Source organism: Fringilla coelebs (assembly GCF_963513975.1).
Source record: "Fringilla coelebs genome assembly, chromosome: 13".
NCBI classification, from domain to species: domain Eukaryota; kingdom Metazoa; phylum Chordata; class Aves; order Passeriformes; family Fringillidae; genus Fringilla; species Fringilla coelebs.
In genome coordinates, this window is record NC_140039.1 from 17,898,963 (window position 1) to 17,924,351 (window position 25,389).

Consider the following 25,389-nt stretch of genomic DNA (forward strand, 5'->3'; position numbering starts at 1 on the left):
GAACAACAGGAACTATTCTTCACCCAAAATGCTAGAAGGGGCTGAGAACCAAAATTAGATCTTAAGTCAAAGCTTTTATTCACGGTTTCAAGTTCAGGGTTGTGGAATTTAATTGTAGGGCTTTTGGGGGTTTTTTTTGCAGCTCTTTGCTCATGAGATATTTTGTCAGAAAGGAGGAGCGTTTTATGGCTTATCTACAGAGTGACTCTGGGGCATCTTGGGAAGTTTGCCCAAGAAACCACATTTAGGTTGTCTTTGATGTAGAATCTGCAGAATAGGATGCTCTAGACTAAAGACAAATTCTCAACAAACAGCATGGAGTCCATTAGGGAGTCCCCACCAGATTTCCATGCTGGAACTCCTAAGGAAACTCAAGAGAGCAGCCAGTGACAAAACAGAGAATCTAAGTCTTCTTCATGTCATTTTGGAGCAACTTAATGGCAGAAAAGGCAGTTCTCTGTGTTTTTTGGTTCATTACCAGACTTGTGTGAGCTTGTGACGCATGAACTCAGAATTTGCCTTCCCTGGCATGCTGCGGGCAGCACAGGCCATTAAAAAAAATTAATAATAATTGAGTAGCAAAATCAAATATTTTAATGTAGAATAGCACAACAAAATCATGGGGAGAATATGTTCTTGTGAAATAAGTTTGTGTTTCGCCTACAAAAATCCTGTCAATTAGGCAGTGTGTGTCTCAAAACTTCACATGTAGTGGATTCAGTTAAATGCCTTGGTATATATTATAAATAATGTAGTATTTGATGATACAGGGTTGAGATGTGGATCTTGGCACTTTGCTGGTCTCTCTCCTGGGAGTGTGAAGGGGGGACAGGTGAAGGGTACGGGGAGGAGAGGCTTTGCTCCATCCTGGGATGGAGAACAGCAGAGGTACCGGATGCCTGCGGAGGAAATGGAACGTGCAGATTCTGTCAGGCAGTTAGGGATTGTCTTTAAAACAACATATTCAAAGATGAGTGTTACAAAAAACACTTGTTTACTGACAACTTCATCTGCTTGGAAGAGGAAAATTTAGTGAAAAATAGACTTACCTGGATAGTGTAGCTCCTAGCACTGATGAAAGGAAAATTGATAATGCAGCTTGGGGCTGACAAAGAGAGTGCTGCACTTATCACAGCACAGTGTTGTCTATTGATACAGTGCAACGAAGCAGATTAAACTTTCTAGAAATGCTATCTTAATGTGCTTCCCTGTAAGCTCAGACTTCAGAAAATAATGCCAGTTGGACAGTTTTTATGTGTTTGAGTACAGACCTCTTCAAGGAGCTGGACAAAAAGAAAGAGTAAGTTCTGGAAGGTGTAGGGACTGTGCCCAAGTGTGGATAAGTGCAATTGGAACATGCATTAGCCCTTTGTCAGCCATTCCTGAATGGGAAAACTTCTTGCAACTCTAGATTGAGACAGAATTAATGGCTTTGAAGTGCCAGGGAAGCTGAGGATGGGATAGAACTTTTTCAAGTGCTTCACATTCTGCTGCAGGTCCTGGGTTGTGCTGGGAAGCTGAGGACAGGACTGCAGAGCCCTGTGGGTTTATCCAGGGCACCCACTGCCAGGGAATATGTGTTAGGCTCGTAGGGCATTATTTCAGTTATTTCTTACTCTGTACTTAAAAACTTTTAACCTTACTGCTAAAGAAAACTACCATTGTGTGTTAGTACGACTGGAACGAAAGCTGAATAGCGAATTAGCCTTGAGCGAACTGTCAATCTGACTTTGATAGCCCATCATTAAAAGGTCCTTTTATGTTTATGAAAAAGCATGACATCAAAGCCAGGGAAAAAAATAAATACCAATACTTAGAGCTTAACTTAAACTTGCATAACTTCCAAGAAGAGGCCTTGTGTGAACTGTTTGTTTGTCCACTTGCATGGCTAATTAGCGTAGGTTACTAAAAGTCTGAGCAGTGGCCATCAAGTTTCTTCTGCTCTTCTGGGGTTTATTGTGCTTCCATATGTGGATCCCTCAAACTGGAGTAGCATAGACAAAGGATATTCCAATCGCTTCTCTTGCAACCTCTAGGTAGCATGCTGGAAATGCTTGAGTATAACCATTATCAGGTGAGTTGTTATTGGAGACTTATTTTAAAACCTGTTGCTAAGAAGGTGTACAGAGTACAGGAAACCCTTTTCCTCTGGTGTCTTGGGTGCTTTATTTAATTTCTTTCATTCCAATAAGTGGGGACCATGCATGGTCACTTGTAACACCAAAAGTCACTTTAATGGAATTGTTTTAAAGCAAAATAACTTCTCAGCGTGTTGCCATATTTTGGGTTGATTTCTAGCTTCGAGTAATAGCGTTAATGATCAATGACAGGCAACAAAGAGTTTCCAGGATAAGGTCGAAAATTTTAATGAGAAAAAAAAAATCGCCTTTCTTCTCTTGCTTATTTAGAGTGTGCAACAGTTGTTCAGTATGAGGATTTTCATATTTTGTATGTAAAAAATTCCTAAGAACTGAGAAGCTTATCTTAAATACAAAAATAGCTGTTGCTGACGACAGTGATTGATCTGAACTGAAACACTTCTTTTCTTGCATCTTATTTGCATGATGTGTTTATAAACAGGCTGTCTTATTTGTATATGATTTAGGCTGTATATCTGAGGTATAAATAATCTGTAGGCAGAAAAAGGTGTCTTTGTTTCTTCTTTTATTTTAACAAAGGTATTAATTTAAAAAACCCCAAACATTCAAAACCTAAACAACCAATAACAGACCTTTTATATCTCTGTTATTTGGTACTGGATTAAGGATAGCAATCCATACTTCTTGATTTGAATTGTTAGCTACTAACAAGTAAAATGAGTCCTGCGGTACAAGTCATTTCTCCTTATTTTAGTGAAAACTAAATGTCACATAGCTGAAGGTCAGAACTCAGAACTGACTGTTCTGGAGTGTCTGTATCAACTGAAAACCCGAGTGTTGGTCTTAAGTGAGAAATCTCATGTTGTAGAGAAATAGCTGGAGCTTTTTGGTGTACTGATAGTAAGTCAGCTGTTGAAAGACCAAATCATAAAGTGATTTTTTGCCACCAAATGCAAGTTAGTGAAGCACTGTGGACTTCATTGGAGCTGTACGGGTTTGTGTTTTGTCACATAGCTGGTCCTTATGTCACAAATCTATAGCTGAGGTCCATAGCACCTGCAGTGATGTTGTAAAACAATAAAACCCTTTTATTCTTTTCAAATTATGTCATACAGGTGCAGACTCACCTTGAGAATCCAACCAAGTACCACATTCAGCAGGCCCAGCGGCAGCAGGTAAAGCAGTACCTCTCTACCACTCTAGCAAATAAACATGCCAACCAAGCCCTGAGCTTGCCATGTCCAAACCAGCCTGGGGATCATGTCATGCCACCTGGGACGGGGAGCAGCGCGCCCAACAGCCCCATGGCTATGCTCACCCTCAACTCCAACTGTGAGAAAGAGGTAAGAGCTCTCCTGTTCCTGTTTTCAGTAAAACAGAGCTGTTGTCTGCTTTAATCAAGTTGTTTTAAAACCGTATTTGCTCACTGTTATGATGTCTGTTTATCTTTTTCTGTTCGTCGTGAAAATGTAACTGCTACGTCTGTGTCTGCCTGATTAATAGATATTTTTGGCAAAAAGCCCATGTCCCTCCAGCTTCCTCTTGTTTGAACTATTTTAGCTAGTTTTTACTTATTAAAACTACTTTTCTTGTTCCCCACCCTGTTGCTTGATGCACACAGTGAATAATTGACCTTTGGACAATACAAAGCAGCTTTGTAAGCTGTAGCTTTCTGGAATAATGTTATTTATGGCTTCTTCGTCTAGAAAGTGCAAAGAGCATAGCAAAAATAACTGAAAAAACACTAAGCTATTTTGAGATATTTTAGGTATTTTTATGGTAAAATTTGAGCAAGTCTCCTGCATAGCTGGAAGGCCAGATTATCCCAGCTAATATGCTGTAAAATGTTACTGATTGCTGTTCCAGTGCTGCAAATATAAGACTTCAGCAGCCTACGTCTAGAAGTCCTTTGCAACCCCGTCTTAATCTTTATTGGCAAAACTGAGTTAGATGTTACTTACATGTGTGCTCAGGCTCCAAAGAAAAATGGTTGGGAAGATATGAACAAGTATAAGAGTCACGTCAGAATTTTTGTAACATGAAAAGTAGGAGGCAATTGTAGAGTTCCTCTTGTCCCGTCAATTCCTTCAAGCTTTTGTGCCAGATTTTTAGTACAGATGCATTCCATGAGCAAAATGTTACACAGCTCGGAGAAACAGTAGTTACAGAACATATTTTGCACATACAAGGGTAATACTTGTGCTCCATAGTTTTGAAAGAAGTGAAAATGAGATATTTCCATCCTATTGTCCCAGCTGTACCCAAACACTTTTTTTCCTGAGGATATTTGCAGCTTCACTTTGCTGTGTCATCGGGGACATGTGTGCATGACACTATTTCATTCGTGCTCTTTTTTGGGACTGAGACTGTGCCATGAACTCAGATCCATGCTTTGCTTTTTCTTCTTCTTCTTTTTTTTTTTTTCTTTTCTTTTTTTTTTCTTTTTATATCTGCAGGGATTTTATAAATTTGAAGAGCAAAGCAGGGTTGAGAGTGAGTGCCCGGCTCTGAATACACACTCACGAGCATCATGCATGCAGGTACTGGATGACACAGGAGGTGGAGCACAGGTCCCCTTTCTAATGAGCATGTTTCTTTCATGTTATGTTGAAAAATAAACTTACCCACGGTGTCTTTAAGAAGTTGAATATAAGATATATTTAAGGTACAATACAGCAATGTTGTTTATTAGCATTGGTGTCAAAAGCACGTGAAGATACCTGGGAAAGGCTCATGCTGTTCTAGCACAGTAATGCCTTAGCAGAAGAACACATCAGCCATTTAAGGTCTTGCATCAGGAAGTCTTTTCTAACTGGATTTTCCAAGACTGCACAGATGTGGTTTTGCCCTGATAATTTCTAAGTCCACTATTCTATGCAGATCACACTTTTGCTTTAAAAAATGATATGAGAAGGCTTTAATCCATCTGTGGTAATTAATCCTCAGTAATCATCCTTTTATATTTTCATTCTTTTTCTTAAAACTAAGGGGTTTTTTTTCTTACCAGAATCAGTAACAAGGCCTTGGGTATGGGCTGTAACTGTTAGTTCCTTTCTTGCCCTCACTTCCAGTCAGTGTAATTTGCTGTGATCACACTTTCTGGAGCTGATAAAAAAATCCTATGTACTGCTACTTTTACCATCACCATTATGCATTGATTTTGTAGATCTCTGTTTTTATAGTGAGCAAAAAGGAAATAGTCCTATCCTGAAACAGTCAATCCTGCAGGACAGTTTGGAGCACGTGTGTGGGTGCTGTGAAGGGCTGTTTCCTCCTGCCTGTGCAGGAGCTTATGGAGGCACCTTCCAGCCCAGCACCTGAAAAAAGGTGTTTTGTGCCGCCCAAAATCAGCTCTGAACTGAGAGGGTGCGCGAGGAACATGAATCCGATGGATTCTGCTGTTGGGGGCCAGCAGCAAATCTCTGCTCCCTCTCCTTCCCTGCAGGTGTCCAGGGCTCAGTGTTCCTGCCTGTGCCCAGGTTTTGGTCCCATTTTATGGAGGGGAGGCAGCAGTGCTGCAGTGGGGAGAGGGACTGGTGTCCTTAGAGTCACTTATTCCACAGCTTCCTCCTCCACTGCTGCAGGAGGAGCAGTGTGTCCGTGGGCAGGGGGTGCAGGGTAACTCCTGGTGGGAGGAGGGGGTTGGACCATGGATCCTCAGCCCTGCCATGACCTGAGCATCCTGCCTGGACAGCAGGAGTCACAGCTGAGGGATTGCCCAGCTGCACAGGCACCTCTGCTGTGTGGCTGAAGCGCTTTGTCAGGCTCCTGTGTCCCTGTGATTCTGATAACTGTTCTGTTTCTCTTTGTCCACCTCTCTGCTACAGATGGATGATGTGATTGATGACATCATTAGCTTGGAGTCCAGTTATAATGAAGAAATCCTCGGCTTGGTGGACCCAGCCCTGCAAATGGCAAACACGGTACAATGGTCCTTTCCTTCTGGTTTCCCTGTTAAGTCTAACTGGTTTTCCTTGAGAGGAACCAAAACTGCAGCAGGACTTTTCTTCCTTGCAATTAAGTAGTTATTGTATTGTTCTACAGAGAGTAATTAGATTTCCTTTGAAGATTTTAAGGTGATACAGCTGTAATGAAAAACGTGAATTTAAAAATAAAAGCTGGAGTCAGGTTGAGAGAATACAAAGGGCAATCTTGCTTTTCTGATTTCCAAGTTAGTGGTGAGAGGATTGCAGCAGAGGAGTAAACTGTGCTACCAGGAGTAGCTCAGTCCCACTGATATTGAAGATTGTCATGGGCTTTATACTTGGTTTCAGAAAAAAGGAACCTCTGGCATCCCAGGTTCCTGAATGTTGTCATATTCAAGTAAGAAATTGTCTACTGTGTGTTAGCATCCCTACCCAGAGACACTTTCTGTTATCTCTAACATCACACCTTTATCTCTGCCTGATTTCAGGTGGGGAGAAGTCCCCAGCTAGATGTCAGCAAAGATGTTACAGAATTTAGCAGGAGGAAAAAAAAAAAGAAAAAAAGTGATCTTCCAAACAAACAAAAGGGAAGGAAGAAAGAAGGCTGAAAACTGAACAAGGCAGGGGATGTGGGAAGCTTCTGATAAAAGCCAAGAACACAGAGGGGCAGAAAGCGCTGAGGGAAATCACAGGTGTCCTCCAAGTGGCTCTTTTGGTTTGGTTCACATTGCTTTGAGAATTAATATAATCATACTTCTGGCATAATCTGATTTTGATCTTGTGTGGAGGGTAGCTCCAGTGAATTTTTTGCCTTAGGCTCAAGTGCTGTTAGATCTGGCTGAGTAGATGTCTGCCAGTGCTGGCGTCTGTTTCTGTTTCATCTGGTGCCAAAATTTACAGCTTACCACAGAGCATTGATTTTGTGGCATAGGTTTGCATTTGCTGACAGTAGCTGTCTGATGTCATGCTAACCTGGTCCTGTGCTCCCACAGATTCCCACAGCCCTCTCAGAGACGTGGTGGATGACGCAGGCAGCGGCCCACCAGCCTCCCCTTCTAAATGGTGCCCTTTGAGCACACAGGGAAAGAGCTGAGAGCCCTGATGGAGAGAATTCATTTGCCTTTAATCTAAGATGACTTGCAAAGTGCAACTGTCCTGGAATTTGAGAGAAAACCTCAAGAAGCTGACAAAAGATAGCTTTCAAAAAGTTAATCTGTTTTTCAATTTATCTTTTTTTTTCATTGAGGGATGAGGTTCCTCTGGAGTCCTTTCTCTGAAGTTCCATTGAATTGGGACACATTAATTCAGAAGGGGCTTGGATATCTTCATGCTGTTCTTCTTTTCTCATTTCATGGGGACCCCAGAGTGGCTCTTTGCTTCCAGACAGGGATACAAGGATGCTCTGCACTCTTTTGGTGCAAGGAGCCCCTGTAGTCACTGTTTAGGGTAGTCTGCATCCCTCCTGTGCTTTGCTGTGCTTGCTGCATGGCAAGAAGCCTTGTCAAGACTGCCTGATCCACATTTACTGTGGAATTTCAGAATTTTCCCACTCTGTGTGGTGAAGTCTGAAAAATAAGAATATGAAATGGGGAAATTAAGACTTCTTTCGTGATAAGTTTAAATAACTGGAGGAAAAAACATATTTCAGTCTCTCAATCAGCCTAGTACCAATCCTGAAGAGATGGAAATTGAATCATGTTTCTCAACAATTGGTTTCAGGAAAAAAGCCAAGCCAGACACTTTTCTTTTGGGACAGGACTTAGCTCTTAAAACATGCAACATTTTATTAATAAGGAATTAATGCCTACAGACTGAGCTAAGTCGAGGTGGGAGAAATCAGGAGAGGAAATGGTCTCTAAAGAGACACAAGCTATAAATAGCTGTGCTGAGTCTGTGACAAAGGCAGTTGTTGTTCCATAACCAACAAAGAACAAAAGGACCAGTTTGTTACAGTTGGTAACAGTACTTAATTGATAAGCAAAATCAGATTTCTGTGCAGGGCAAGCTAAGGGAGTTTCCAAGTACCTTGAGTTGAAAATGACCCTATGCAGTCAACTGCTGGGAGAGTGGAATAATATCTGTGGGGGAAAGTATCACAAAATGGTAACTAGTTCATAGAGAAGGTTTTCTGCCTAGATGTCACCTGCTAATTGAATTACTGAGTACTTTGTAAAGTGCTCTTGTGAAGATGACAATTAATTCCTCCAGCTAATCAACTGCAGCCAGAGCCTGGTGTGGAAAGCTCTGTGAGTAGGTACTGCTGCACTTCTACATGTGGCTTTCTTCTGGAATTTAAACTCCACAGTAGAGGAGTTTTGTTACAAGGGCTGCTGCTGAACATGTGCTTGTAGGTCAGGGAACATCACAATACATTGTGGGCTGCATGAGCTGGGCTGCAGAGCCCATCCAGTGTGTACTGGTACCTTAGAAACAGCCTTGTTGATCACACAGCTGATGTCTCAGTGATTTTAGACAGAATGTGGGTGCTTGTTTTGTTGGAGTAGTGGAGGAGAAATGAAAGCCTCAGACTCCCATGAATGTACACTATGATGAATCTGCAGTCATAATTACCATATTTCAAATTTCTGTTATATAAAAGCCATTATTAGGAAAAAAAAAAGAAGCAGATGCAAAGTGATAGGAAGATTTAAATTTTTTTTACTTGATGTTCATGCAGTTTGTGATGCCATGACCTTGAAAGGTGAAATCTCCGAAGTTGAAAGCATTTTCAACCATACTGTTTCAATGAAGATAACATGCTAAACCTGGCATAAGCCACCCTTCCTTCATTTACTTTTTGGAAGAGTAAAGGTGGATGATCTGACTGATGCTGCATTTAAATTCCTTCTTAGCCAGAAATAGCTAAGAGAGCTGTAAGGAAAACCATATTTAGGTTGGAAACATGCTAGAATTTGAAGAAGACAGGGAAGGAGCTTCCTTAGCTCCAGAAAATTCCATGCCTTTCTCAAGTTTAAGATTCCAGTTTCCCTATGAAATGACTGTGGAAGTTTTGACATTTTCCCATCTTGCACTTGAGGATGGTGGTGAAAGGCTCGATTGTCTTAGAGCCAAAATGTTTGCCAGCAATGTGCACTTTTCCCCAGTTTCTTCAAATAAGAAACAATTGAAATAAATGCCCAGGTGTCACTGCAATGGGCACATAACAAACTCCTTTTGGGCTTTTTTTGCCCCGTTTAAGTCCAGTGGCTGCTTTTGTGTGCTCACCAAACTGCTGTCTTGTGCATCTCAAACCAGTGTCCTCAGCTGGGGGTCCTCTGTCCTTTCCCAGTTCCCTAAACCCTGCACAAATGATTTTTTTGGTTTACCTCAGTCAACTGATTTTATTCCTCTGGGAGCTGTTACAAAATTGTGAACTGAGGATGTGCCTCAATTTTAACTTATCTTTAGCTGCAGGTATTTTATGTGACATGGCCCAGAGTGTTGCATGCACTTGATGTTTTTGGAAAGGAATTAGTGTGAGTTAGTCCCAGAGTTGTGACCTGCAGCCATCCTGGGGAAAAGACCTCTCAGGGACTCATTGAGCATGGCCCGTGTGTAGGAAAATGTTACAACTGAAGCTTTGACCTGTGGATTTTGGATGCTGGGGAAAGTGGTCAAAGAAAGAAACTGATCAGTCTCTTTGCTCATGGATCACTGATTTAAGTGGAGATTGTTGGCATCTTCCTCCCCCTAATGTGAATTTCTCTGATAAGCATTCCTGTGGACAGCTTTAGCAGCCATGCACATGTGCACGTTCTCTGTCCCCTTTTGTGATCATTGCTCACACTGGTCCTGTTTATTGACATGGAAATCTGGCTCAGTGTTTGATTCTTTTGGGGGGAAAAAAAAATCAATCACAAACTGTTGTAGCAATCAGGGTCCATGTTGCAGTAAGGGAAGCAGCTCGGTGTTCTCTAAGTTTCGTTACAACCTGACTGCTTTACCCAGGCTTTGAGATGCCAGTTTTGAGATTTCTAACAAAAAAATCTTTTATTTCTAAATTCCCTGAAGTTCCTAATTAGATTTCACATGTCTGGTTATGAACTTCAAGTCCTTGGCTATAAACAAGGTCTTTGTGCTCTCCCCATGCTTAGGAGCATGAATAGTTCAAGCACATCCAAGTCAGAAGGGTGTGTGACGCTCTTGCTGTGTCGGTGTCAGGGATGTGTTTGGGGGACCCAAAGACACAAGGGTCAGCCTTGTAGAGCAGTGAGATTGAGTGGTCACACTGGCACTAATGTGGGCAGCTCACAACCAGCACAGCTGTGACCTGAGCAGCACTATTAGATCTTCCTTTATTTCCTTTTTTCTTTTCAGTAAGGCTGACTCATAGTGAGAATTCAATTGCATTTATTCCTCTGTCTCTTAAAGTTTGAGTCAGGGGACTTTGATTTTGCAGTTGGCCATTATCTGTTCTCGTCAACCATCAGCATGGCTTCTAGCTGGTGGTACTTCACATATCCACTCCTGTTTTATTTGCTTCCTTATGGCAGAGAAATTTTCTTAGGTCCCAGTCTGGCAAGGCCCATCAGTAGGAGTTTAATAGTCCTGGCTGTGACTCACTGCATTGTATTCACCAGCATTATTTACATGGGTGTAAAGTTAATACCTACTCTAATCTCTGCAGGATCAGTGTCTTGGAGGGATTGGTTTTCTTTGCAGCAGTGATGATTAGTGTTGCCACTCAGATAAGACACCTGAGTGTTTTATACCTGTCTTTTCAAAACCAAATAAGAGATGGGTAAAATAATCCACTCAGGGTAATTGCGAGCTTCTTTAAATATGTTTCAATATAAAGGGATAGCTTTGATAGATCTTGTTGAAATACTGTCCTATTTCTGTATAAATCTACTTGTTTAAACACCTAAATAAACACAGCAGAGTGACCAAGCAATTGAGGAAACTTACTGTAAAAATAATCTTCCTCCTACTGGTGTGCGTTCTTGTTATGTAAGGCAAAAAACAAAGTAAACTGAAATGTTTTCTGTGTAGGTAGCTTTCAAATCACATGAAAAATGTGATTAATTAATACAGTGTTCTTCTTCCAGCATGTGACAACTTGCAAAGTGGTTCCACTCACGTATCCCTGGAAAAAGTGGGGGTTTCTCTGGGAGAGTTCTGTAGGCTCTTTCACATGTGAGAGAAGTTTAAAGGATATAGATGCAGTAGTTTTAGTGAAAAATGAGGAGCAGCAGTGCAGCAATATCATCAGCATTTTACCTCTTCTGTTACCTCTTAATATTTTAAGTCTGCATACTTTTGAGGAGAGAGAGCAGAGTTTTCCCAGTGTAGATATTTTATCCCTCATACCCATGAATATCTGGGGATTTTGCTGACCTTCTTGCAGGCTCTGTTTGCGCATGGAAAACAGCACAGATTACTTAGCATAACCTGACTGTTCTTCTGTACAAAGGCATTCATAAAGGCAAACCAAATGATCCTTTTCCTTGTTTATCTTTTCCAGTTGCCTGTGTCTGGCAATTTGATTGACCTTTATGGCAACCAAAGCATGCCTCCTCCAGGATTAAACATCAGCAACTCATGTCCAGCTAATCTTCCTAATATAAAAAGGGAGCTCACAGGTAAATACATCTAAAATACCATCTTGGAGTAATAGTGTCATTTGAATTCAGGTGACACTGGACATAATTTCTATTATGAGAAAGAATATATGGGTGAACAGTTACTTTCAGCTTGTGTTCATGTGTGGGTGCATGTGTGTTCACTGTCACAAGTTCATATAAAATCCTTAATTGTTACAGTCACACCTGCACTGTGTTGTGTTCTAGGAAGCTTCCATGCATCTTTTCTAGAGCTGTTTTCTAGTTTGGGCTTACTGTTTGCTCTGTCAACACCAAACTTTAACAACTTCACATCTGGAGTCTCTGTGGGATTCATGTCGAGGAATGATACACATTGGGGCTTTACTTCAGTAGGGAAGGGCAGTAATGAACAAATAATCTGTTATAATGTGAAGTCTGGACATGTAGATCCTTTAAAATGTAAAATTAGGCACTTGGGGGTTGGCATTTAAGGTCCCTTCCTACCCAAGCCATTCTATGATTCCATGAATATGTATCACCAAATTAAGATGAAAATGAAATGTTCCTTAAAATTTTATGCCAGTTCCTGCAGCAGTGCTCTGAACAAACTGTGGGAGGCAGGGGCAGAAGAGTGGGACACTAAAAACCTCTTTTTCTCAAGCCCATGTGTACAGAAGCAAGATAGTTTGAAGCAAATAATAAGTTTCATATTGGCAGGCATGTTTTATTTCTGCTCATTTGGAAGGATATAACTGCACGTAAGGTACATATACAAAGTGTGGTTGTCTGTAGGCTGAACAAATGGAGATCCACTCTAGAACTGATGGCAAAATCATATTAATGCCCAGAAATGCCTGTTCTTAAGCTCAACAGAGAGTCACTGACCATGCAGTAGGGTAGGGGCCTGGTTTCTTTTTTGTCTGTCATCTTTCTGGGTTTCTGTTGTGAAAACTCACAGGCTGACTCAGTTGCAAAGCAGGTTCTGGGCAGAAATTAGTTTAAGCAGAGCAGTTTTAATAGGTCAGGAGGAAATGCCACCTCTCTGAGCCAGCAGATATTTGCATTTATAGGACAGCATAGAATTTGAACTCAGCACCAAAAAAAGACACACAGAGCACACAATGATTTGTGGCTGCTAGAAAAAAGCAACGCTTGTACAGAGATGGAACTGTGCAAGAGGAGGGTGGGAAGGGAGGAGACCTACTCGAAGTCCTGCATTACAGGCAGTTTTGTTGCCCCAAGTATAGAAAGTTCCAGGAGCTGTAGGCTGCAAACTCAGCCCAACTTGGATGTGCAGACTGGTGGATTTTCTGCAGGTGCTTGTGTCAGGCTTCAGGCCAAGAAGGCAGAAAGAGAGGGGAAATTGTGAGTTGAAGTGGTCTTATTGAAATCCTCAATACATCAAACACATCAAAACAGAACTGAAATAAGTTTAATGTCTATATGCTCCACTTACCTGAATTAATTTAGATGAGTCTTTTTCTGATCAAAACAAAGTAATACAGGAAAGAAACTTACTGGCTACAGTGGGGGATTGTTTTCACAATGGGATGTGTGATAAAAGATGTTGCACTCATTGCTCCTCACTGACTTATGGAACTGCCAAGTGCTTGCTGGTGTGGGGGTTTGAATGCAATGGGTCAAGGATAATGACCTCACCATTTAAAAAAATGAAGAGGGGTAAAGCAAAGATAAAATACTTGAAATTGCTTGAGAAACTTAGGACTAAATGAGAACTGAAAAAAAGGAATTTAGTTGTGCTGTTGCCTGGACTATTGCATGCTGAAGTTAATAATTATATTATTATTCTAGAATATAATAGTAATAATAATAGAATAATAAAAATAGATAATGAGTGTGTGGAGCAAGGTAAAGGGCAGTTCTGAGTTGAGGAGAAAAATTCTGTGCAGCATGACTGCCATTACCTTCATTTTTGCTTTTCCCAAAGCAAGAATTTTTGTTTTCCAACTTTATTGCTAGGCAAAGTGTTAAATTTTTCACCCTTTTTTTTTTTTTTCAATATAATAGAAACAGTTAGCATAGCTGGAAGATGCACTGTTCGTAACAGCTCACTTAAGTGATCCCTTGAGTGCTGTGGTGGTGTGTGTGCACGTGCCACAGAAGGATGTAGCCTTAATTTGGTTGAGCAGAGCCTGTGAGTCCTGCCTGTGTCACATCCTGAGCAGGCAGCAATGCCCTGAGCATGCTGTTCCTGTGGCTCAGCTCCCCTGGGATAGGTGTGCACATGCAGAAGGTATGCTGGATTTCAGCACTTTGTTGTCCTCAGATCCCTTGCTGAGTCAGGGCCTCCGTGGGAAACATTCCCATCATGGGAGTCACTCTGGGAAGTGTGGGAAGAGATGCTCCACAGGTGCAGAGGTGAAGCTCAGTCCCAGCCTTGTCCCAGCCCTTCTTGCTGCTTGGAATGGGGGTCAGGATTGGTGTGACAAATACCCATCAGGCTTCCTGTGCAGACATTTCACAGGCTGAAAGGCTGGGATTGAATTGTTTTAATTCTAATTACCTCATTCACATGCACAGCATGTATTTTTCCTACAGAGTCGGAAGCCAGAGCGTTGGCTAAGGAGAGGCAAAAGAAAGACAATCACAACTTGAGTAAGTTTTGGTTCCTCACATTTTGCACCAATTCTTGGAATGATTTTGGGCATTAAATGTTCAAATATGGATGAGGTACTGCACGTAGAATAAAGCACTAGATCATTGTGTTATGCCCATAGATCAAATATCTCAAATTCTTGTGAAATGTCTCCTTCAATCTACTGCTGAATTTTAAATCTATTGTTATTTATTTTCAGTAAACCAAGTGAATGAGTGGTTGTTATCAATGGAATTGCTGGGTTCAACATGTGACCCAATTGCTCACACAATTTTGCTTTTTTAATTTTAGCTTTGTAAAAAGTATTAGGTATGTGGTCAATTTGTGACTTTAAACAATGTGTGTCCTCAGTATGGCAATTTTATAAATTTCTTTTTTGAAAAGCACTCATATTTCCAAGTTGGAGAAAAAGGTGTTTTAAAATAAGGAGCATCTTATGACTTCATAAAGGATCCATAACTTTTCTTTTTATACTTTATAGTAGTAGAAAAAAGGAACTGTTTCATGCCTTGAGCCACTCAGAAGCCTTTTCCATAGCATGAAATGGTGACGCAGGAAAATTGGTATTTAAATTTAACTTTTGGATCCTCAGAGTGTTGCACATGGAAGATCACTTAAAAAAAAAGACTATGCCTTTTGTCATTTTTCTGTCTTGGAATTTCCTTGAGCATCTAAATATTTGTCTCTGAATTTTGCTGTGAACCTTATCCCTAGAAAAACGTTTGCTTCTCAGTCATTCTGATTTTTAGTCTCAGTTAAACTCAGTCCCAAAATTTACAGTATAGACAGAACTTCTGTCTTAGTGTACATGTGTAGGAGAGCAAAATAAATTATCACTGGATTTTAAGCTTCAGGCGAACATTCAGTGGTGCTTGAAGAAATCTTTGATAAAACACTTGATAAGTTGTGATTGAGTGTGAATATTACTTGTAACATTTGTGCTGTTTTTCCTAAAGTTGAAAGAAGAAGAAGATTTAATATTAATGATCGTATAAAAGAACTGGGCACCTTGATACCCAAGTCAAATGACCCGTAAGTACATCGTGCCTAAGGAGACTGTGGGAGGGAGCAGGTCAAAAACCCCCAAAATTCCTATATTTTCTTCTTGCTTTCAGCACTCTGTGACAGCAGAAATGCTTGAAAGGTTCCATTATATTTTTTGAATATTTTTTTGAGGGGCTCATTTTTCCCCTTTTGGAACGTGCTTGTGTTTATATTAATTAGATGGTTTTTGTCTCAAAGCTGGGCTTCTTGCTGGGAGTGACTGACTGCCTTACCAGAGTTGTGAGGATGGGAAAACTTATGCTGGTCTGGCTGCTTAGATGGCTGCATGTCTTGTTAAATGGTTCTTTTAATTAATTAGATGTTACAGCTTGACAAGACAGAACTGGTCCCTGTTTCAGTGAAGATGGAGGGCAGTTTATCTGGGAAGCCATCCATTGCCCTTCCCTCCAAAGGAAAAAAAGAAGGAAAATAAAGAGCCTAACTCTGTGCTTGTTCACTGATAATTTGTCAGTGTTTGCTGTGATTTCCTGGATGTTCTTTGTGATAATTCTACAATGATTTTGCTGCTTTTGGCTTGTATTTACACTTTCTCAATTCTGATTCAGTAGCAAGGAACCTTCCTTGCTCTGGAGTTTGAAAGTCCACTTAAATCTGAATCAATGCCCCGGGATGATTTTGGGGAGATTTTCTAGTATTTTGAGGCACTTGCTCGTGGAGTAACTTCACAGCTATTCTGCAGAGAGGCTTTGCAGCCTTCTCCAAGGCCAGCAAGACAACATGTCTCAGTACCAACCTCCAGGACAGGTGGATCTTTGCTCTAACAGTCTGCTGTAAGATGTTTTCTGCCCATTTAGAGAAAATGAGATGATTTGAGGAGATGGCACTGCAGGAGCCTCCCTCTCTCTCTCTCTCTCTCTGAAGGAAACGTGCTTCCCAAGGGCTGTGCTCCAGCCCCCTCTAGTGCACTGCAAATGCCTTCTGTATCCACAACCCCGCAGTAAATAGCAGCTGGGTGTTATGTGTGGATGAGGTGCAGTCACAGGTACAGTGTGAAGGGAACAGCTGTGAAACAGAGCCTTACCTTGTCCTTTTGTGTCCTTCCAAAGCGACATGCGCTGGAACAAGGGAACGATCCTGAAGGCGTCGGTGGATTACATCCGCAAGCTGCAGAGGGAACAGCAGCGCACCAAGGAGCTGGAGAACAGGCAGAAGAAGCTGGAGCATGCCAACAGGCACCTGCTGCTCAGAATACAGGTTTGCTGAGAAACGAGCTGTAAATGCTCTTGGTGTTGCAGCATGTGGTTACAAATAGTGGTAACTTGTGGGGTGTGAGTTAGAACCAGCGTTTAAATTGACGGCAGGCAGTGCTGAGATATCTGCAGAGATTTTTCCAGAAGAAGCCAAAAATATATTTGGGAAAAAAAAAAGAATCCTAACACTCTAGTAGAAGCACTTATGCACTTATGAGTGGTCTGTTTTTGTCCTACCATGGCCAGCACTAGTTCCAAACCATACCATCAGAAAGATTTATATGGTAATATATTCTTCTGTTTGCCAGGCCTAAGGCGTTGGGACTTCTTGTATCATGTAGTTGTTGATAGTCACGAAATTAAGTTCAGCTCTTTGGGAGCAGTCTTCCCTGCTGCTTGCAGTCTGTAGGACTGTACAACAGTTCTCCTCAGCACTGAAAAGCAGTAGGTGGCATGAATATGTTTTTTCTGTGGGTTGTTGCCTTGTTAGATTCACCCAGGTTCCCAGTGTTCTGAGCTACACAGAAATTTAAGGGTGAAAACTCAATTTCTCTAATTCCTTTGTCTTCACATCAAGCTGGATAGGAAATCTTAACCTTGATGCCAGCATGGGGTTTTTTTCTGGACAGCCACCCCTCTCTCTAGAAGGGTAATTAAAGTGTACCAGAACTGGGTGTAAGAAACACCTAACATGGAGACAGTGATATCCCAGATATCCTCGTGTTTCTGCTCCCCTGCAGCACGAACAGCTGAGCTCTGCATGCAGCTGCAGCCTGCCAGGAGACCCCTCAACACCCCAGCTAATCCAGCAGGGAGATAATGAAGCTGCAAATACCTGAGAGTCAAGTGTGGAAGTAAACAGCTTTAAAATAGAATGGGTCAAGTTGAGCCTCAGCACAGTTTTGTGCTTGGTTGAGCAATCTGCTGCTAGAATGAGATGATAAAAACACACAAGCTTTCTGCAGAACAGCATCAAGTAGTGGTGTTTCAAAGCTAAGTGAGATCACTTCTTAAACATCTTTCATCTTGCTTTATATTACCCATCTGCTCTGGCTTCTTCAGTCAAAATACCATAAAACCCAGACCCTTGAATAACAGGCAATACATCTGGCAGCAAATAACCTCAAGTGTGTATTTCCCTTTTTGTGTTGATTCTGATTAATCATGGAATAAGGAACTCCTAGTTCTGGCATGTTAGCTGATGGAAGGAGTGCTTGCTCATTCCATGTTCTCCTCTGATCTTGCAGCGTGCCATTACGAGCTTGTTTTAGCCTGGAAATGATGGAAAAGGGTAATAATCAGCCTCAGTGACAGGAATATCCAGAAACAGCACCATTACAACAGAGATTGTGATTGCCTAGTATAATGCAGAAGTAGAAGCAAAACGTCTCTTTTGCTGATGTATTTGTGAGTGAGCATTTCTGTATGATTAAATGTGAAGGTGGGATTTAAACTTTTCATGGAAATTTGAAGAATCCTGGCTCTGTGTGAAGTCTGAAACCTTCCTGTGACTTTCTTGTGATTTTTTCTGCACAGGAATAGTGTTGTTGCTCAGTTTTGATTGACCTCTTCCAACTCTGCCAGACTTGTAGAGTGAGAAATGTCCCCTCCAGAGTCTCAACAGGGATTGATAAGGATCACATAGAGACATGCTGTGCCTTCACATATGACTTTTTAAAAATTACTAAATACACATGCTTTTGCTGGTTCTTTTTTTTTTTTCCTATTTTTAAATGTTTTCCTCACCCTACCTGATGCCAAACCTGCCTATCCTGGCACTGGTTTGAGAAGAAGCCTGAGGGGAACATGTCTGTGCTGCAGGGCGCTGGGTTTTGGCTCTAGTGTAGGTGCTGAGGAGGAGTGTGAAGGGCCTGTGTGGGATGGTGTTCACCCACCTCTTTGAGACTCTGCTGTTCAGGTGAAAATCTGCAGGGCTGGAGTGTGCAAGGTACAAGCACTTGTCACTATGGGAAAGGGAGGAAATGTGTACAGGAGAAGGAAACTGGAAGCTGCGAGACGAGCGTAAAATGACAGAATTTATTTCCAGATTTTCTTTAAATTTGCTCCTTATTCTCCTCCACAGGAGCTTGAGATGCAAGCCCGGGCACACGGACTGTCCCTCGTCCCATCCACAGGCCTTTGCTCCCCTGACATGGTCAACAGGGTCATCAAACAGGAGCCTGTGCTGGACAACTGCACCCAAGACATGATGCCACACCACACAGACCTGTCCTGCACCACCACCCTGGACCTCACTGACGGCACCATCACCTTCAGTGACAACCTGGGCAACGTGACTGAACCAGCCGGCACCTACGGAGTTCCTGCCAAAATGGGATCCAAACTGGAAGACATCCTGATGGACGATACCCTGTCCCCCGTGGGAGTGACTGACCCACTGCTCTCCTCCGTGTCTCCTGGCGCATCAAAGACGAGTAGCAGGCGGAGCAGCGTGAGCATGGAGGACACTGACCATGCTTGTTAGCATCTGTTGGCACACCTTTCATAAACTGCTTTGGTTCTTTGATCAGTAGATGAAATAATTTACCTTTTGTAGAATTTTTTTGATTTTTTTTTGTTTTGTTTTTTCCCCCTTGTGCTTCATCAGTGTGTGTGCGTGTGTGTATATATTATATATATAGAATTTTTTTTAGAATTTTTGTGAAGAAACTTGTATATTCTATTTTAAAACTACCAATGCCTCCAAAATATTGTACAGCATATGTACAGAATCTGTGAACTGGATTCGCCAAGAACTTTGAACTGGTCAAATCTACTCAAAGCAATAGAATTACAGATGAAGAGTCTGTTTCTACTGGGGGGGAGGGGGCAATTGTAGGATTGTAAATGCAACCTATTTACTTGGAAACAAAATGTAAAGTTTAAGAATGTAAAGAAACAACAACAACAAAAAAAGTCCAATTTGTAATTGTATTAATTGAATAGTGCTGCCTTAAAGATACAGTGTCCCTCAAATGTTGGTCTTACACGACAAGTGTTTAGGGAAAACACCCACCTGACTTCGCTCAGAAAAGAAACTAAACCCAAGTGTTAAGACATCCTGATTGTGTTGATTGTGATATAAAATACTGTTGCTGAAACTGCAGGGAGATGTGAGTGTCTCAGAGTGTTGTTTAATTTTACTCTGAGCTGATTTGGGTTTTCCTTTTGATCATGGTTCAAGTTTTTCCTCTTAAATTTTTATTTTGTTTCGTAACACACATGGGTGGCTTTGCCAATGGCAAAGCAAGCAGGAGCACTGTAAGTTGGGATACACTCTTTGGACAAAAAAAATTATGCATATTATAGCTGGGCACATTATGTTGTACATATCTAATTGGCTTTATTTTTTTTTTAATTGCATTGTACAGTTTCTTTTGATTTGCATGGATTCCTTAGTTATCCTCAATTTTTTGTTTTAAATTTATTTGTATTTCATTTGTAAGATTTTTGCCTCTTAATATTGCAGCGATTTTTTGACATTTTTAAAACTCATTGGAAGTTTTCTGCGTTCTTTGTAAACACTTGAAAGGAAGCTTTTATGCAGGGTTCTGTGTTTTAAGAGAGATTTTGAGAATATTTTGTATATTACAGTCTCACTTTGAAAATGTTTTTAAACGCATTTAAGGTAGAGTAAAAATTTAGATTAGGTAATAAAACAACTCTGTAGAGAAACTGAACTTACATATTTATTTTTAGTGATACAGAAAAAAAGTAGTAATATGCTTGGAAACATAACTATGTAGTTAATATACCCGTTAGAGCAATTCGTGTTCTATTTCAGCACTGGGGCTGACATAAGAGAAAAAAAAAACAACAAAAAAAAAGAGTAAATTACTGTATCTGCAAATAACTGTTACTTGATAACAATGTTATTAATTTTTAACATGCAACCATGTTGTAAAAGTAGTTTGGTGCATTATCTACTCAAGTGTAGTCCTATGCAATAACGGTAGTTTTCCTTGTATTATATCCAGCCTAGGTGTTCCACGGAGGTGACAGGTGGTGTTCAGAGGGAATGGAATTCTCCACGGCAGCCTACAGCTGACTGGCAGGCATAGCTCGTTCAGAATGAAGTGCCTTAAACTCTAGTTGTAGTCTTCCTCGACTAGCACTGACTGAAGTGTGGCGTAGACTGAGCTTTAGGGTGGTGGTGTGTAGGGCCTTGAGGTGTAGCATGGTGCCTACGGATAGAAAACCAGAGCTTCCCTTTCTCCTTTGTGCTACACTGGAAATTACATAGGATGAGTGCAACGGTGAGTAACCTGAGTGCCAGTTTGGCCAGCTTTCCAAGAAAACCTTGGTCTCAGCAGGTGGTGTTCAGAAACCAAATGTGAACTGGGTAGGATGGGGTGGCTGGAGGTAGTGATGGGAGTTCCCACAGCGCTGAGCCCTCTCCCAGACATTTCCCCAGGAGTGTTCCCTGCTGTGGAATGGGGGGCAAGGGCTCCTGGTGTCACCTGCCTAGCAGCTGTGTTCCCAGCACAGGGGCTCAGGCTCTGCAGGGCTGTGGAACTCGGGGTCTGTGTTCCTGTCACTCTTCCCGTGGCTGTGTCCAGCCCTCCCTTCCCGCTTGAGCCGCCAGCGATGTATTAGCGTTGATGCAACCACGGGGTTGTGGCTTTTTTTTCTTTTCTTTTATAGTTCTTGAAGGAGGAGCTGGAGTTGGGTTGTAATGATGCCTCTCCCCCTCAGCCCAGACAGCTTTTGGGAATGTCTTTCCTAGGGCAGAGAAGCTCTGGCCCAGGCAGGATACAGGAGACTGCAGAATGTGTTGTGGTCACCATGGTCCTGGGGCAGGAAATGCTCTCAGTCCCTGCAGGGCACCTGTGCCATAGCTCTGAGTCAAATGTGGGGGTGCAGGCTTCTGGTGCTGCTGTTTGGCTGGGGTGACAGGTAAGAGAATCTGTAAAAAATGGTTGTAGCTGTAACACAGGGCTGTGTTGCCCTTCCCCGAAGAATGGGGCAGTTCTGCAGCGTTGGTACAACAAATCAGGGTGTGCATGCTGGAGTGTAGTAACTGAGAACCACTGAATGTATTGAATGAGGCTTTTGGTTTGGTGCCTGCCCTGGGCATTCAGAAATTCAAGTCTAGACTGTGGTATATGAATATCTTTCAAGCTTATGTGAAACCACTGGTACTCGCTGACAGCCATGACTTCTGATTTTTGGCTGTGTGGAGGTGAGTTAGGATTCAAGGCCAACCATTCCATCAAGAGCTGGATTCCCTGGCAGAAGTCTCTGTGGCTGCAGCAGCTGTGTTGTGTGCTCCTATACCTTGTGTTTTCTGGGGTAACACATAACTTGGCCATGCCCTGCTCACTGTTCCCCCTGTGTTTCCTTAGGTTACAGCTCTCCTCTGAGCCTGCCCACCCTTGGAATGGTGACACTGTAGTGGGGACACCTCTAGGAGACACAGACCCCCAGTGGGTGCTAATGGGAGGTGCCTTTGCCCATTTGAGCATGGTGGAGGATGTGGCTGTGACATTTTGGAGGGGTTGGTGACAGGGGACAGAGGCAGCAGTCACAGGCACGGTTTGGCATGGGCTGGGTGGAGTGAGATGGACAGAAGTTGTTGCCCAGTCTGGTGACAGTGACGTGTGTGACGCTGGGCAGCGGTGGCTTCCCTGAGCAGGTGGGTGGGGAAACGACCAATTCTCACTTTGCCAAAGCCATGCAACAGGCAGGGACATGCAGAGTACCATGAAAAGTTCTTCCTTACTGCTTTTGGCCTATAAAGCAATATTTAACTCTTAAAACCTGTAAAAGCAAAAAGAAGGTACATAAGGAAAGCACAAAGCACAAAATAATGCACTTACATTTATGTTGTTTGACATAAAATGCACTGGGGGGGAAGCTGATGTTGATAATAGTATAAATACCTATATTTCTTGAAAAAGTGACATTAATTACTGCCTCTTGCTATGATGCTTGGTACTGTAATGTTGATATTCATCTGCTGTTGACTGCAGCAATAATTTGTGTATGGTCCATAGCACTGTAAATTATGGATCAATATTAATGTATCCAATGAAATAATTTGAACTGTTGTTCTTGATAGATGGATTAAAGCATTTGGTTTTTCACATACATCTGTGTAAGTCCCTCGTTTTCCATGTGAGTGGATCTTGTTTTCCTGTGCATTTGAAGTCCCTGCAGTGCTTCTGTGTCTGTGACTTGGCCATGGATGTGTCCATGTCCCTGACGTGGTGTTGGTTGGCATCCTTGGTTCTACCACAGCTGTCCAGTTGTGTTTGTGGCAGTCACACAGGGGAATGAAGCTGCAGACCAGACCCCACCTGGGCTTCGCAAGTATATGCCAAAGTGGAAAGAACCAGAGCTTATGGTCCAGAGTAAGGAATAAAAACAGGTGGGTTTTATTTAACACAGCCCCCTCCCATGGGCTCTTGTCATTTGCCTCCCTCCCTCCCTGGCCCTTGGAGCTCATCAGATGTGAGGTCACGGGCTCTGTGAGGCCTCAGGGTACCTGCCCCCCGTTGCCTTGCTGTCACTCCTGCAAGATCACCCGTTCCCAGCAGTCCTACACAGGAGCACCTTACCCCCTTCTCCAGCTGTGCATGGTAGGATCCCCATCCCCTCTCTGCTCTCTCCTCCCAAATCTCCTCTCAGCCAACATGCAAACAGCTGCTCCTGGCTTCTGCTGGTGAGGAACCAGCTGCAGTCCTGTTGTGTCTTCCCATCTTCATTACTTCTCCTGTCTCTGTTGCTCTCATCCCTTCTGGTCCTGTTCTTCAACAGCCTTTTGCTTCCTGTGCTCACAGCATTGAATTCCTGCTCTCTGTGGACCTCGCTGCAGCAACATTGGAGGTTACTGAGTGTTGTCTCAGGGGCCTTGAGCCCTGAATGTAAACAGAAGTATTGAATTTGACCAGTGTCTTGAAAGTCTGACACCTATTAGAGTAGCAAATACCTAATTCAGTTGGATTAAAAATTACTAGCTCAATTTAAAAACCAACCCAACAAAAAATGCCTGGCTCTACTAGAACTCCAGCTGAACAGTTCCACTCCTTCTGCATAGAAGAGAGTTGAGTAAAAGCTTGTGTTTCTAGCAGGTTTTCTAATGTAATTTCTTTAGAAATTAAGTATAGTATTAGAATGTAGTAGTACTGCATTAGAAAATCTATTTATTAGCAGCCTAGGATGTAATTGCTATTTTAAGTTTGAGTTCTTGTTTGTATTTGGACTTTGCTTTTGGTGGTTAGTTGGTTTTTTTTGTGGTCAGTTTCTTGCTGTGGGTGGCAGCACCTCAAGGTTTTGGCTGGGTTGGAGAACCCAGGAGGAGCAGGAAGAGCACCACCCATCACAGGGATATTGACTGTAGGCACTAGATCTATGTCAGTAAAGAATTGGTGGCAGCTCTGCTTAGAAGCCTTTTCAGTTGTGTTGGACAAGCCTGAAAAATTCAGCACAGAGTAAGAAAGGGGATTTTAAAAGTAAGTCCAGCTGTGCCTGGTGTGGTCTGTTTCACTGGAATCTCCACATCCAGGCTGGAGGATGCTGAAGGGCTCAGCTGTGTGGTGGCACAGCAGGACACTGCCACCGTGTCACGTCATTGTGCTTTCCTTTCCAGGAGACCTGGGAGCCCAGCGGCTCCTGATGGCAGGAGGGAGGTGGTGATGGCTCTGCCTTGGGTTCAGCAGTGCTACTCCTTCTGCTCTCCAGTCTGAGGGTGGTCCCAGCCCTGAAGGTTGTCCTACACTGTTGTTCCAGCTCCTTTGAAATACACTTGTTTAAAATTGCAGGGGAATGGCTTGGAAAAGTGTTCCTGAGTTATTAAAACCAATGAGGCTTGACAGGATGCTGGCTCACAAGGCAAATGTGTGTGCACTGAGCAACGCCTTTGCCTTTGCCTGTGACCTGAGCTTCACCCTTCCTTGAAACTGCTCCTTTTCCAGCTCAGTTTCTGGGAGTGATGCTCTTAACAGGGGCTGTGCTCTGCATTACAGAGGGAGGTGATGGTTCCTGTGACACACTCCTTTGTATTAGTGCTGTGCAAGGAAATGAGAAGGCTGCTATGGTCAGGAGGGCATAAAAATATTTATATGCAATATTTATGTGCAAAGTGTGTAAATATAAATTGTTCTTTAACATATATATATATACACACACATGTATGTATATATATATGTGTATATATATGTCACCATGGGGTTGATGTCCGTATTGAGGGTGCTTTCTCAAAGCAGGGTTTGGTGGATGGAGCACACGGCTCTGTGGACTTTGGTCCTGCTCAAACACTTTGCCTGCTCTCTTGCTGTTGAGCAGGGTCTCTCCAGAGCTCCCTGCTCCCTCTGGCTTTCCTTCCGTGTGCCTGTGGCTGCAGCAGGAGTTAGACTTGGATTAAAAGAGTGGGGAACAGCACACTCTTGTGGGGCTGTGTCCTTCCCAGCACAGACCCACCAGGCGTGGATTCCTGCTCTCCATCCCGGCGGCTCCATCCCGGCAAACCCCCTCTGCTCCAAGGCGAGTTGTGATTCACTGATGTCGTTTGCAGATTTTCTGTGAGTGCAGCGTGTAATTCGCACCAGGGGTATCAGCTCCAGGCAGGCAGGCACACAGCGAGGGAGCAGGTGCTGTATGAGGAACGGGGCATTGCTCTTGTGTTCAGCACTGTTTCTTTAGCCACTTCAAATACATTTAGTCAAAATCTTTTAACGTCTTCAAGACCTTTTGTCTTATCCTCATTTTACACTGAGTACACTGAATGCTGCTGTTCACTGGGCATGAGTGATTGCTGCTTCAATACTCCTTTATGCATTCCAGAACCACAGAGTCATAGACTGGTTTGGGTTGAGACTTTATTAATATTCCTCTTCTTTTTTCCCTGCTGAAAAGCATTTTATAGAGCAGGGTGTTGCAAAAGAAATTACATCAGCACTTGTAAATAATAAAATAACTTTGTATTCTCTGACCACTAAAGTAATTTTG

At 42.4% G+C, this 25,389-nt stretch overlaps 1 protein-coding gene across 5 annotated transcripts in view; it reads left to right on the forward strand.

Annotated features, from left to right (window-relative positions):
• The window catches only part of MITF (melanocyte inducing transcription factor), a 99,400-nt gene extending 76,876 nt beyond the window's left edge, over positions 1-22,524 (forward strand). For 4 of the 5 annotated variants that reach the window (XM_084214744.1, XM_084214748.1, XM_084214746.1 and 1 more), the window contains 8 exons: positions 3,215-3,442; positions 4,556-4,639; positions 5,927-6,022; positions 11,490-11,607; positions 14,128-14,184; positions 15,142-15,217; positions 16,297-16,444; positions 18,524-22,524. In XM_084214744.1, the coding sequence (XP_084070870.1) occupies positions 3,215-3,442; positions 4,556-4,639; positions 5,927-6,022; positions 11,490-11,607; positions 14,128-14,184; positions 15,142-15,217; positions 16,297-16,444; positions 18,524-18,925 (1,209 nt within the window). In that variant the 3' untranslated portion in view covers positions 18,926-22,524. The remainder of the gene's footprint in view (positions 1-3,214; positions 3,443-4,555; positions 4,640-5,926; positions 6,023-11,489; positions 11,608-14,127; positions 14,185-15,141; positions 15,218-16,296; positions 16,445-18,523) is intronic. The other variant, XM_084214747.1, reaches the window with a different exon arrangement.
• Positions 22,525-25,389: the final 2,865 nt, after the last annotated feature.